Source organism: Aythya marila (genome assembly GCF_965140915.1).
Source record: "Aythya marila genome assembly, chromosome: 2".
Lineage (NCBI taxonomy): Eukaryota > Metazoa > Chordata > Aves > Anseriformes > Anatidae > Aythya > Aythya marila.
This window is the reverse complement of record NC_139043.1, coordinates 26,235,881-26,249,345: the sequence shown is the minus strand read 5'-3', so window position 1 is coordinate 26,249,345 and position 13,465 is coordinate 26,235,881. Positions and strand designations below refer to the sequence as shown.

The following is a 13,465-nucleotide window of genomic DNA, read 5'->3' as shown; positions in this document are numbered from 1 at the left end:
CTACATGTCAAACTGTGTGCTTAGGATCTACTTTTGCTCCCTTTGTGCTTCAGCGTACTCTCCACACAAAGCTTGGGCTTTTAACAACCGCAGTACCCCCTGCCTTTAGCGCAGGGAAGGAGCCTGCACACCTCGTAGCGGCTCCCCGTTTGGATATCCCCTCCACCAGCGTGCCCTCAGGGCCGGCAGCAGGACATCAGCCCCTCGCTGCCCCTCGGGGGCCTCCCGGAGCCTCCCTGGCAGTGCCCCGGCCCCGCACACCCAAGGTCAGCGGCCGGGGCTCGGTGCCAGGGGCCGGGGGCGCCCCGCCAGCGGCCGTCACGAGCCGCCCGTGAGGCGAGGCCCCGTCACGGGCGGCGGGGCCGGGCCTGAGGGAGCCCCGCCCGCCGCGGGCTCTACTTAGGGGCGGCGGTGCCGCCGCTCGCCACAGGGCAGCTACAGCCCGACCGATCCCAAAAGATCCTCGGAGACCCCTCAAGATCCTCAGCGACCCCTGGCAGCGATGAAGGCGGCTCGCATCGCCCTGCGCACCGCGGCTCCCCTGGCGGGGGCTGGCAGCGGCAGCGCTGGCCGTGGCGGCGGCGGCGGCGGCAGCAGCAGCAGCAGCCGGCTGCCGCGGGAGGTGGAGCAGTTCTCCCGCTTCTCCCCCTCGCCGCTCTCCATCAAGCAGCTGCTGGACTTCGGTGAGAGCCACGGAGCCGCTCCGGGCTCACCCTGGGGCCGGGGGGTGGCCGGGGGGGTGTTTTGGGTGAGGGGAGACGCCGCCGCCCCTCTCCTCAGACGCCCTCCGAGGGCTGCGCAGCGGTTGCCGGGCTCTGTGCTGGGGCCCTTAATGGGGTTTGGGGCATGGGGGCGGCAGCAGCGAGCACGGAACAGCCTGTACCTGGCTGCGGTGCCCTGCTGGCAGCCGCCCAGACTGCTCTCAGCGGCGCTGGCCTGGAGGAGCCCGTGTTTACAGGGCTGCGGAGGCTCTCCCGGAGGATTACGGAGCCCCCCTGGCAAAATGGGAAACCTACAAACGTGCCTCCCTTGGGTGGGCAGCGTCCTGCTGCCCTGCAAACCCAGGCGCAGGAGAACTGGCCAGCATTGCCATGATGATTGCAAAGGATTATAGTCCTCAAGTCTGCAGAGAGACAGAAATTTGTATTGTGACTTCTCTCTTTCCTCCAACACACAACATTTTCTTTGGTTGGATTTGCTTTGTAGGCTCAACGAATGGATGCGAGAGAACTTCTTTCGCCTTTCTGAGACAGGAGCTTCCTGTGAGGTTTGCAAACATACTGAGGGAAATTGATCTTCTTCCCGACAGATTGCTAAGCACACCATCAGTGCAGTTAGTAAAAAGCTGGTAAGTAAGAACTGCTTGAACTGGGCCTGTAGAATAACACAGCTCCAACAACTTCGTTGTTGTAGACTTTTTTTGAGTAACAGAAGACACTAACAAAATAAACTAGAAATGCAGTTCATTCATCAAAGCTTGAGTGCAAGCTGTTCTACACTTGAGTGGTGTGCTAAAATTAAACTGAAATCGCAATGTGGTCATGTTGTTGTTTTTAAAACATCTCTTAACAGTTTAGAATTTGCTGTTAGAACAAAACTGTCTGCTTTTTAAGAAGTGAGAAGACAGTGCTCTTTTCTCTCATAACATGCACAGACCCTCAGAGTTACATGGAAATGGAAGAGATGGCTCTATGTTTGTTTGTATCTCTCACTGATGCAACTGTAGCAGAACAGCCATTCTGTAGCAAATTGCCTTGGCCCATGCATCTTAGAATTCAGTTAACATTCACCTTGTGGTTGACAGGGTGATTGGATCTGATTTAACCTTGCTCTGCTGGCACAACTGCAGCACTTGCAAAGAAGGCTGACACAAAGGGCAAAAGCATTAGAGTAAGATCCAGAAACGTTCTTAATCTAGCAAACTACAGCTGTGCCTTTGCAATATGCGTCAAGACTGTCAGACATCAGCAAAGAGGCTCAAGTGCTTAGCTTGTGACAAAGCTGATTAGACTTGGACAAACTTTTGCTCAGGTGGATTCCATTATTTATTATTTGGATTTTCTTTTGAAATGCCCCTCTTCTCTAAAACTGTAAGAGGAGCCGATGTTAAAGTGATGTTTTAAATTCTTGTCCAGGTGGCAGGCATGAAAAAACTTGCATGACTTCTAGGGTTCAGGCAGAAGTGACTGTGTTTCCATGCTTAGATGGAACTTCGATACTTCAAAGATATTTCAGACTTCTAGCTGACTTCTTAAGAGTAATAACTTGGACAATACTAAGTGTCTTTTCTGTTCCAAGATGAATGAAATATCATATTCATTTTATTTTATTTTTAATAGGTACATCCAAAGTCTAATGGAGCTGGTTGAGTTCCATCAAAAAAGCCCAGATGACCAAAAAGTATTATCTGAGTAAGTTTTCCATTTGTTTCATTGAGCTTTCAATCATATGCTCTATTTTTCATATTGTTGCTTCAGAATGATCACTGTCCTGAACTGAGTTTAGTAATTTAGCATGAATTGCTGAGCATCTCACAAACAATATGTTGAGCAATACTGCACATAGATGACCTTTGGCAGCTTGGTTCTAAGGGTGTAGTGCCTCCTGAACTGTCATGACAAAGATCAACAAAAAATATACTTGATGTCATGTCCCTGCTTCTTTCCAAGCTGTCAGCTAGGGGTCATCTTAACTCCCTGCATTCTCCTGCTTAAACTCTTATGCATGAGGAAGCAGGCAATGAATTTGACATGAGTAATGATTACATTGTTTATATTAAAAATATCCTATTTCTGGTGTAGGTCAATATAGGTCAATTTAAAAATACAGTCTATTTTTCATTCTCGTAACATTAAGGCTACTTTACTTATCTGTGTTGCTGGATTAGATAAGGACTTTTGTACACAGCTTGCCTTCATGTAGTCTTAGAACAAAGTTCTAATGAGATTTTTTTTTTTTTTACTTAGCTTTATAGATACACTAATTAGAGTCCGAAACAGACATCATGATGTGGTCCCTACAATGGCACAAGGAGTAATTGAATACAAAGATATGTTTAAAGTAGATCCTGTCACCAATCAAAACATTCAGTATTTCTTGGATCGCTTTTATATGAGCCGTATTTCCACCCGGATGCTCATGAACCAACATAGTAAGTAGAAATTCTTAACTGAGGAAACACTTCATAGAATGGCTTGGGTTGGAAGGGACCTTAAAGATCACCTAGTTCCAATCCACTGCCTTCAATTTAGTGAAAAACATTTTAATGCAAATGTTTCTTAGAACTGTTGGAGATCTGCCTTGGATAACTGATGCTGAAAAGTTAAAGTGCATGACTTAAAGTAATGGGAGAACTTACTGTAATTAGACTGTAGTCTAGAAAATAAGTCTTATGGAAAATGCAGGGATCTCCTTTACATCCGAAAAGCCTTTGTATCTACACAGATACTACCACCGTAGTGCTATCTATGCCTTTTTAGATCTTAAAAAGGCTATCCACTGCCAGCAAACCATCTTATGTGACTACATGATATGATTGCACTGTTTTAATATAAACTTAATTTTCAAATAGTACAGTATTTGTGATTAAATACGATATTTGTTTTCATCCAAAACAGCACTTCTTTTTGATGATAAATCCAGCTCAGGGCACCCAAGGCACATTGGAAGTATTGATCCTTGCTGTGATGTTGTTGAAGTAGTGAATGGTAAGTGTTCTGATACCGTAATTTTTCTGTGATCAGTATTTATCTGCTTGCAAGCAGAATGGGTAACCAGCAAGTGTAATAGGATGCCGAATGTTTCTTGTTGAAATAGCTGAAAGCAGTCTATCAAAACATGAGTTTTTGTAGGACAGAATCTAAAATACAAAGCAGCAGTAAAAAATGTCTGAATAAGGCCTAGTAAGTAACAGATGAGGAAGGAATTAAAACTGTGGTGTTGAAATCAGCAAATCAGCATTACTTACTCTTAATCCATACGCCAGATGCATCTGTTTTACAGAATCACCAAATAGTGCTGAAGACTTCCCCATACTGCTATAATTGCCTCCTTAGTCTCAGTTTCAGTGCACACAGCATAGGTGCAATATTATCATCCCCTGTGAAACACAGGCTTAGTCCGTGTCATGTTAGCAGCTATTGCAGTTAGAAATTGTATTTTGCTATGCATTGGTTCTACAGCATTTAATACTTCATTTCATGTATTTTAAATATTTCAGATGCTTTTGAAAGTTCCAAGATGCTATGTGACCAGTATTACTTAACGTCTCCAGAGCTAAAACTTAAACAAGTGAATGGTAAGATGAGGGCTTTTATGTCTCTCTTCCTATTGTGATCAAATTGCTGTGTTTACTCAATCAAAAGGCTCCCACTTCTATAGCCATGATGGTACATACCAGTTGACTTATGTGGTGGTTCCTCTTCCCTTTGTTCTAAGTGCCTCATTTAGTATATTGTGTTTGAACTCAGATGTCACTATCTCTAACACTACATGTCCTGAGGTGGTATTTACAAATTTGAGATGAAGAAGACTAGGCTGTAACAGTAAAATAGGTTGCTAGAGAGGAGTTCTACTCCTCAGATGGGAAAGGGAGTCTACTGACTGAGAAACCTTGGTTCTAGTCTAAGCTGCCTGCATGTATCTGATTGTGGGCAGCCTTCTGAACCTCTAAACTTAATTTACTTATGAAACTGAACTTTACTTGAAAATAAACTGTTACTAAGCAGGTGATGATTACCACCTAAGCATTGTTATGAGTATACAAACGCCTTCATTTGGGGGGGGGGGGGGGGGATATACCCCCAGGTTAAAACTTTTTCTTGGTTTTTGTTTGCTTATTGTAAAAATTGTTGGTATTGTATCCAAATTTTATCTCCCTGCTAAGTATTGCTTGTCTCTTTCTCTTCATCTAGGAAAATTTCCAGGAGAGCCAATTAACATTGTATATGTTCCATCTCATCTCTTTCACATGCTTTTTGAGCTCTTCAAGGTATGTCAGTATATGCTGTTTCTTCCCTCAGTATTCTGAGCAGGAGCATCAATATTTAAAACCTCTAGCTAGACCTGAGTGAAATAGAGCTGTGCATAGGACAGATTTCGAAAGATTTCTTATGTGGGGGAATTGCTTTGGCAGTTGGGAAAACAATGACTGCAGTTTGTTGGAGGATATTTGGACACTTTGATGTGGTGGTAACTGGGGGAAGGGAGAAAAGGAGTAAAAGTGGGACATGAGGCTGTGACAACCACTCTGAAAGCCTTCTGCTTTTAGACTACACTTATAGAGCAGTTTTGCTGTAGTCCCTTCCTGTGGAGTAGGAAATGCATTGAATGGGGCTGAACTATGTGCTGCCAACAAGGGATGTGGAGTTCTGACAGTCTTTAGCAACTGTTGAGCTCAACTCTTTTTTTCTAGAGACCTGCTGACACTTCATGGATTTAGTTTATTTAAGAGATATTAGCCTAGTTTGGTGTTCATCAAAACAATGTAATCTCTGAAGTGGAGTCTTAAGTGTGAGACTTCTATTCTTGTTATGCTTAGTTGCTAAGCGTTTTTTCTTGAAGCTAGGCAGTGGTAGAAGTGGATGGTAAATGCTCAACCTCTGCATAATAACAGGAGTATTAAAGTGATGTGATTAAGTGCACAGATCGAACGCTTTCTGATGATGGTAACCTTCATTTCCACAGAACTCAATGAGGGCAACAGTTGAATTTCAAGAAAACAGTCCTTCCCTCTCTCCAATTGAAGTGACAGTCGTTCTAGGACAAGAAGACTTGGCAATTAAGGTATCTTCTTGGCCAGCTACAATATGGGCTTTATGTAATCTTTGGTTTCACATGTCACAGCAAATTTTATTGGAGTAACTTGCTACAAGTTCTGTGACAACAGATCAAAGATACAAGGCATAAGCTTTCTGCTGATAGCCTACATATAGAGCAATTATCTAACTGGAAAATAATCTGGTGTGAAACAAATAGCACTTCTTACTGCTGGAGGGTTTGTTTAAATACCAGCGCTTTAAATATCAGTTTTAGGAAGTGATCATAGTTAACTTTTATTTCCTCTTAAATCAGATCTCTGACAGAGGCGGTGGTGTTCCAGTGAGGAAAATTGAGCAGCTGTTCAGCTACATGTATTCCACAGCACCAAGGCCAAGGATGGATGATGGCCGAAATACTCCTCTTGTAAGTTTACTTTAATGCTCATGTTGCTAATGAGGTTACCATAAATATTGGGCAGATTGATAGGTTAATAAATACTGAAACCCTATATCTGCCCTACTGCTCTGTGGAGTGTATTAAGACCCAGTGTAATAGATCTTAGATCTCTTATAGCATTAACTCTTGCTTAATGGACAAAATGAGTTTTTAAAGGTATAAATGGAAGCATAGTCCTACCTGAGCCTCATTTCTTCTGCTCCAATGACAATAATTTACTTGTTCTTCACTTCCTCTCAGTTATTGAACTTAAAAGAAATACTGTATTTGCAGAGGCAAGCACAACTGGAATAGGTATAGAATATAGTTACACTCTAGTAATAACCTTCCAGTAATCAAGATATGCTAGCAAAAACTAGGCAGGGAAATACAGAAGTTTCATGTGTAAAAGTAACACCTGTATATGTACCTTTCCTCCTCAATAGAGATTCTTTTCAAATAGTCAATTTGCATGTGGAACTGATTAGAAAACTCCTTTCTTTTAAGAGAATTGCAAAAGACTTTAACAGTCTAAAGTCTCTGAACACTTTCACATCACACACATCACATAATGTTAGGGATTGGAAGGGACCTTGAAAGATCATCTAGTCCAATCCCCCAATATAAGCACACTTTCCGGCATCTTAAGTCCTAAGAGCTAGTAAATAATTTTGTTTTAATTTCTTTTTAGGCTGGCTTTGGGTATGGCTTGCCAATTTCCCGTCTATATGCTAAATACTTCCAAGGAGACCTAAATCTCTACTCCATATGTGGCTATGGAACAGATGCTATTATCTACTTGAAGGTATGTGTTTTGATTTGGTTTAAATAAAAAATACTGATAAATTCCACTAATGCAGTGAGGTGACTACTTCAGTATCACAAAGTAAACAAATTCTCTGCTTATAAGTAGAAAATGACTTCATTTTCATTAAGAAATGCCAGTAAACTTTCTAACTGGCCCTTAGAAGTAAAAAAAAAAAAAAAAAAAAAAAAAAAAAAAAAAAAAAAAAAAAAAAAAAAAAAAAAAAAAAAAAAAAACTCAGCTATAACAAGTCTACTTGAATGCATACTGCTAAGAGCTTTAAATCAAATTCAGGGGGTTCCCTGTATTGATAGATTTCATATTTACCGATTCATGGAATATAAAATACCAGGGAAAAGTGAAGTAACAGAAATGGAAAGATGTGAGCAACAGATCCATTTTCTTTACTGTGCTTTTTTTTACTCTGACAACCAGGCATTTTTAGTATTAGTTCATATAGACTTTGCTATTCAGCATCTGCCATATAGCCCATATACGCAATTTGGTTATTAGTAATATTGAATCATAGTCTGGCACATATCACTCCCTAATAAACACAAGCTATTCTTTTAGCAGAAGAATATGGAAGTAGGAAGGGATCACATCTTGAAGTTTCTTTGTACTTCTGTAAAGTTCTTACACACTGCTTTCAGGATTATCTTGAAAATAGCTTACAGAATACCTTCTAAGGCCTATAAAAATGCATAAATGTGATTTGAAGTCACGGCATTTGTCCTGCCAAATTACTCATTGCAAACTTAAATGCTATAGTTAACTTGCTTCAGTATCCATTACAGAAACATTTGTGTAAACAACTTTGTCACTGATTTGGCAGTTGAAGCATACTGTGTCAACTTCTGTAAAGTGGTATTACTGAGAGGGGAATAACTGAGTAACTCTTCTTGTTTTTAGGCCCTATCAACAGAATCAGTAGAAAAACTCCCAGTCTTCAACAAGTCTGCTTCTAAGCATTACCAAGCTACATCAGAGGCGGATGACTGGTGTGTGCCAAGCAGAGGCCCAAAACAGAGTGCAGCTCTCTGAAGAAGTTGGTATCTGAGGCACCCAACGGGATCAAGCTGGCTTCTCAAGGACTAATGTTTGGAAGTACTTAGCTACCTTCAAACAGGCAAATTCTTCAGTTTCAGGACTGGCAAAAGAGTAAGAAGCTAAGGATGTTATAGCCTAGGCTGTATGCATTAAATGTGAAATGCTTCTGTGTACTTCGGGCTGAAGAAAATAGAAGTATATGTCTTTTAAGAAGAGGTGTGTATAGAGGAAATTCAGGCTATTCTTGTGATCAAAGATTTGATGTGGTAGAAGCGTGCAATTGAGTCCTGTCTAATGCTTGAATTCTGGATACTGATAAATATCAGTTAAGCTGGTATATATTTTTCTCCTAGAATAGATATCAGCAGTTCATCTTATTACAGAACTCCTCAGGTAGATAGTTGCACCCGTACTTTATAGCTGTATTTATAACATTTGGAAAATAGCCACTTACCTTGCCTACAAGACTGCTGTTTTATAAACAGTATCTGAATACAGCCTGAATGGGAAGGAGGGGGTGAACCCTTGCCAGGTAGGGAGAGAGTGTTTTCCATGTATAAGGAAGTCCCATTCTAACAAAAGAAGCAATCCTGTATTCCAGTAATAGTTCTTACGTGAAGCCTTGCTCAGAGTTATATTTTTATAAAAGTATATATTTTTAAGCTGTTCGTGGAAAGGCAAGTGAAACAAGGCTACTGTGCATAAGGAAATCAGGATTTTTTAGGGACAAATTGGAAAGCCACTTATTTGTAACATCCATAAAGTTAGCCTATATCTCAGCACTCTGGAAAACAAGTGCCAAGTAGATTAGGATTTTCTGGGAACTGAAGTGAGACATGCAAGTTGTACTGAAAGGTTTTGGTGGTCTGTGTTATGCAAGCATGGCATGGGGAACAGTATACTTAAACTGTTGTCCTGTGATTCCTTTTTGTCATGCTGTTAGATGACTAGTGGGCTCGATACATGAAACCAAAATCTGCCTACTACCATGTCTGCCAAATATGTATCGTACCACAATATCATGTGGTACATGGGGAATTCTCAGCCTTGAGCTGGGAGCACTGAAGGTCTGTTTGAAAGGTTTTTAGGAGCAGTGGTGGTGGAGTAGAATGCTGTTCTGAGAACTGTTCTATGTCATGGAAAGGGCTTGTGAAGTGAAGATTTAAAATATCAACGACACTGAAAACTGTAGAGAACAGCAAAATGGGGAATTGCCATAGGAACAGTGCTAGTGGGAGAGAGCCGTTGAGAAAACACTCCATTCTCAGTAAGCTCTTCTCCCTTTCCCATCTTTGGATTTTTCCCCTCCTTGTAAGCAAGGTAAGCTGAATGCCAGGATAAAGTGAAGCTAATGGAGGTTACTTAGCCGTACAGTCAAAGTTCACTGGGGCTGTGTAATACTACTTGAATTTTTGTTGGCTGATCAGCATTGCTATCTTAAGTGTATACAATCCTTGGAAAGAAGTTGCAAATACAGTATTTAAAGCATCTTGCTCAGTTGTATGACAGATTAGTATTTACTGGGCAGAAAGCCACTCCCACTCCATACTATACTGTGAATCTCGAATTTTTAATAGCAATAAGAAAGCAAGAACTAACTTCTAGAATAAAGTTTTTGCTTGGGGTAAACTTCTCAGTGGAAGATACTATTCTGTTATGATGTATTTCTTTCAAAAACTAAACCCTGAAGTGTTGGTGATAATTACTGAGCATGATGACTTAAGTACTGCATTGGGGCCACTCTTATCCCAGTGAATAAGCTGCAATCACCAAAGGTCACCAATTCAGGTATATTTTAGTTCAGCTTACTGAGTAAAATGGATAACAAAAGTGAAATATCTTTGTTTAGAAGATACAGGTGTGAAAAAGCTGCTTTCACTGCCATAATATACTTGAATACTTTGACTTTGTATTGAATACAAGGTCACAAAAAATGCCTAGGTAGTTGTTGTTAAACACAAACAATACTGTCTGCACCCGGGAACGCTTGAATGTGAGTTGTGATCTCATGATATACTGTATATATGTACCGTAGCTGCAGCTACCCCAGGTTGGAGCTGTAACTATTTTTAAGCAGCCAAAGCACATGAGTGTTGTAAACAAATGTGTATTAGAGCTTACAAATAGAAGCTTTCTGGATAAGTGTAATTTTGAATCTGTATATGCAGAACACATTCACAAAGCAGACAGATGTGCGTAGTGCTTAAGGAACCTATGTGGAATCTCTTTAGTATTAAAAAATACTTAAGGGCTATCAACCTAGATAAAATGGTGTCTTTCAACACTTATTGAATTCTTATTCCTGACTTGTAGTTTTGAGCCTTTTACTGGTTTGTAGATATTTAAATAATTTTATAATAAAATCTTTTTAATGGTTGTCTAGTATCTTTCTCTTTTTTCTTTAAAGTCTACTGCAAGCATGGGCTTTTAAGTATTAATCAGTAAGTTTAATTACGGCTTTTAGTGTGAGTGAGGTCTGGATTTGGTGTGTTTGTTTCTTGGGGGGTTGGTCCTCTTTGGTTGGGGGGAGAATTCTTCTAGGAGGTAATTTCTGGTATTGGTGATCTTTCTAGTGGAGCTCACTTGTTTCAGGGGGTCCTAAACATCAAAAGTAGATTGAATCCTGTGTTGCTCCTAATTCCAGGAAGTATTTAAGGGGAGGTAGGATCTGGGCAATGAGTTTCAATGGGCTTCTTTGAACAACTTTCTTCTAAAAGCTTCAATGACAAAATTACTTGGACCCTTATGTTTCTGGTAGTGAGCTTGTATGAGTGAAGGCAATTTGCTGCCTTTCACCCAACATCCTAAAGGTGGTGGGGTGCAGGAGGATTGCCCACACATCACAGTCACCTTGCTAAAATTAACTGGCTTATGATGCAAGAAGCTTGCATAGCTTGGCTGTGGTTGTCTTACCAAGCTACTAGGTAACAGCTCAAAATCTGATCTTGACACTCAGAAGTTTTGAGAGGCATCAGACACAGCACAAGTCATGCAATTTGTGGTTGCTAAGAAATCTGCCTCCAAGAAAACCGGCTTAGGCCTCAGTTGTGTCATCAAAAAAACACTTTCAGGTTCGCTGCCACAAAGATGAGGGGCAAACACACTGCTAAGTGACTTGCTTAAGCAATTCTCTTAATGCGAACATCATATTTCTAATCATATAGCATTTGATGTTAATTCCTGATGGTTGATTTGTCCAACCTCAAGGCTGTGATCAGGAATACATATTTAATAATTGCTTCCACAAACATTTTGCTTCCAAAAATGCATCCTGCCCCCACGGAGTCCTAGCTGCAGAATAGAGATAGACAGGTCTTCCTGAAGTTTTGAAGGAGAAACAAACATGTTGTCTAACGTAAATCTGTGGTAGTCCCAAAATGAGTGGTTTCAGAGGCCAAGTTGGTAAGAGGACTTTGTCTGTCATCACCCACGGCTGCTACTGTAGAAAGGATCAAACTTACTGCCAATGGGAGACTCTTCACAGCATGCACTGAATCTAACTGTCCAGACTTCCAGTGGGATTCAGTCCTTAACTTCTTCCATATGATGACAAAAAAAGTCTGTTTCAGCTCTGGAATAATAGGACAACGGGCTTTTAATAGCTAGTTTGCAATACAACAATGGTTAGTGGGCAGAACAGGCTGTACCATAATAAACAGGTCCTGTACAAGTGGTGCTCTAAGAGGCTTGTGTTTTCCCAGGAATATGCTGCATCCCGGATTTTTTAAAAGACAGAGTAACTGTAAAAGTGCCTATGAGTGTTTAGCCTGAGAGTCAAGAGGTGAAAAATAGCCAAACCCTGGGTGTCTAGCAGTAAATCTACAACTTACAGACCTACAGCTTTGTGTGCTGTTTCCCTTTCTTAATTTTTTTTATCCCACCACCCCTAATGCCAGCGAAGTAGATCAGATGGTGTGAACCTCAAATATTTTGGAATTATGGAAAAGCACTACCCTGACATACATCAATCAGTACAGGTGTGTTGGAAGAAACAACCCACAACTTAATTGCACCTGGGACTTTAGTAAGAGAAAAGAAAACAAAACAGGCCTGTTTTCCCCATCCACCTTTACCGTGTTACTAACCCTAGAGACAGGACTTCCCCTCCTTTTTTTCCAAGCAGAAATGCATATGCCTGTTCTGTACACCAGCTGTGGCAGGTTCAGGAGATGCACGCGGTGCAGGCATGAGCCAGGCACGCTGTGGATGTGGCAGCAGCCCCTTTCTGCAGCGTGCAGCCCAGATCCCCCGTGAGCCAGACAAGCACGTGGCCCAGCAGGCAGTGCATGGTGTCCCCCAGGCAGGCTGCACGCAGGCTGTTAGTTCCAGACAACCTCCTGCTGTCCAGAAGGATCCAGAAGTTGTAATGTTTTTCGTTTTTTTTTTTTTTTCTTCCTCTGCATAAACTCATTGAGTGGAAGAGGCCAACTCCTGATTCAGCAAAGCTCCGGAGGTACAGCAATTGGCTTGCTTTGAGTACGTCAGAGGTTCACTGAAATCAGCAAATTTGCCCATGGCTGGAAGACATTCTGGTTTCACAGAAGATAAGCAGATGTTGCACTTCCCCCCTTTGCCCCCTGATCTGGACCTTACAAAGGTTCCTGAAGTCAACAGAAACCACACAAAAGCATCCAGTGTTTTCTCTTCCAGCTCGTTAACTAAAATGCTTACACTGATTTTGTTACTAGTGCCTTGGGCACACCTCCAAATTAATCTCCCCGGCGCCTGATAAGGGCTTGTTCGTTATCATCTCTTTCCTATCATTTAACCAAGCTTTCAAATACACCAGACTTTGCCCTTAGTGGGCGATAACGTCCTTCCCATAGCATTATTACAATATAAGCTTTGATACCTTTGATAAGAAACACTACCAGACTGGAAAAACAATTTTTTTTTCCCTTACAGTGGTGACGGTGGCTTGAGTCATCGGGTTATAGCCCCCAGTAACACTCTGATATGAAATCCCAAAGTAGTTTTGGCAAACAGAAGGTAGAAGTTGGCAGTTTTTGACATTTCTTGGCTCATCTGATTTTGGGGATGGGTGATAAAGGCAGTGGGAGAAGGAGCTGTGGTGTAAAGAGGAGGGAGCACTTTTCTGTTAACGTCTTTGATTTTGCATTCCCTAGAAGCTGGCAACACAATTTTAAATGCCCATATCCCAGTCCTGTATTACGGGACCTAAAGTGGCTTCGCGTGTCTGTGCTGGCATGCGTGTTCGTGACAGAATGACTTACTCAGCACCTGGCCAGGTGCTGCTCCTCTGCTCAGTCAACAGAGAGTGAGCAGGACACCCTGCCGGCACTGTGGCAGGCAGTTTCCATCAGCCCCGCTTCTCTCTACTCACCTTAGAGGGATGAAGAGGAAGAAAAGCCCTGCAGGGAGTCTGAATTCTTTGCTCTCAAATGCTGGATGGCA

At 41.7% G+C, this 13,465-nt stretch overlaps 1 protein-coding gene across 1 annotated transcript; it reads left to right on the top strand.

The window, feature by feature from the left end:
• Nucleotides 1-413: 413 nt before the first annotated feature.
• On the top strand, nucleotides 414-10,435 carry PDK4 (pyruvate dehydrogenase kinase 4). Its single transcript, XM_082754556.1, has 11 exons — nucleotides 414-683; nucleotides 1,207-1,348; nucleotides 2,340-2,411; nucleotides 2,967-3,151; nucleotides 3,618-3,707; nucleotides 4,220-4,297; nucleotides 4,914-4,990; nucleotides 5,686-5,784; nucleotides 6,073-6,183; nucleotides 6,887-7,000; nucleotides 7,913-10,435. Exons 1-11 carry the CDS (start codon nucleotides 503-505, stop codon nucleotides 8,042-8,044), a joined length of 1,281 nt encoding a protein of 426 aa, XP_082610682.1. The 5' UTR covers nucleotides 414-502; the 3' UTR covers nucleotides 8,045-10,435.
• The last annotated feature ends 3,030 nt before the right edge of the window (nucleotides 10,436-13,465 follow it).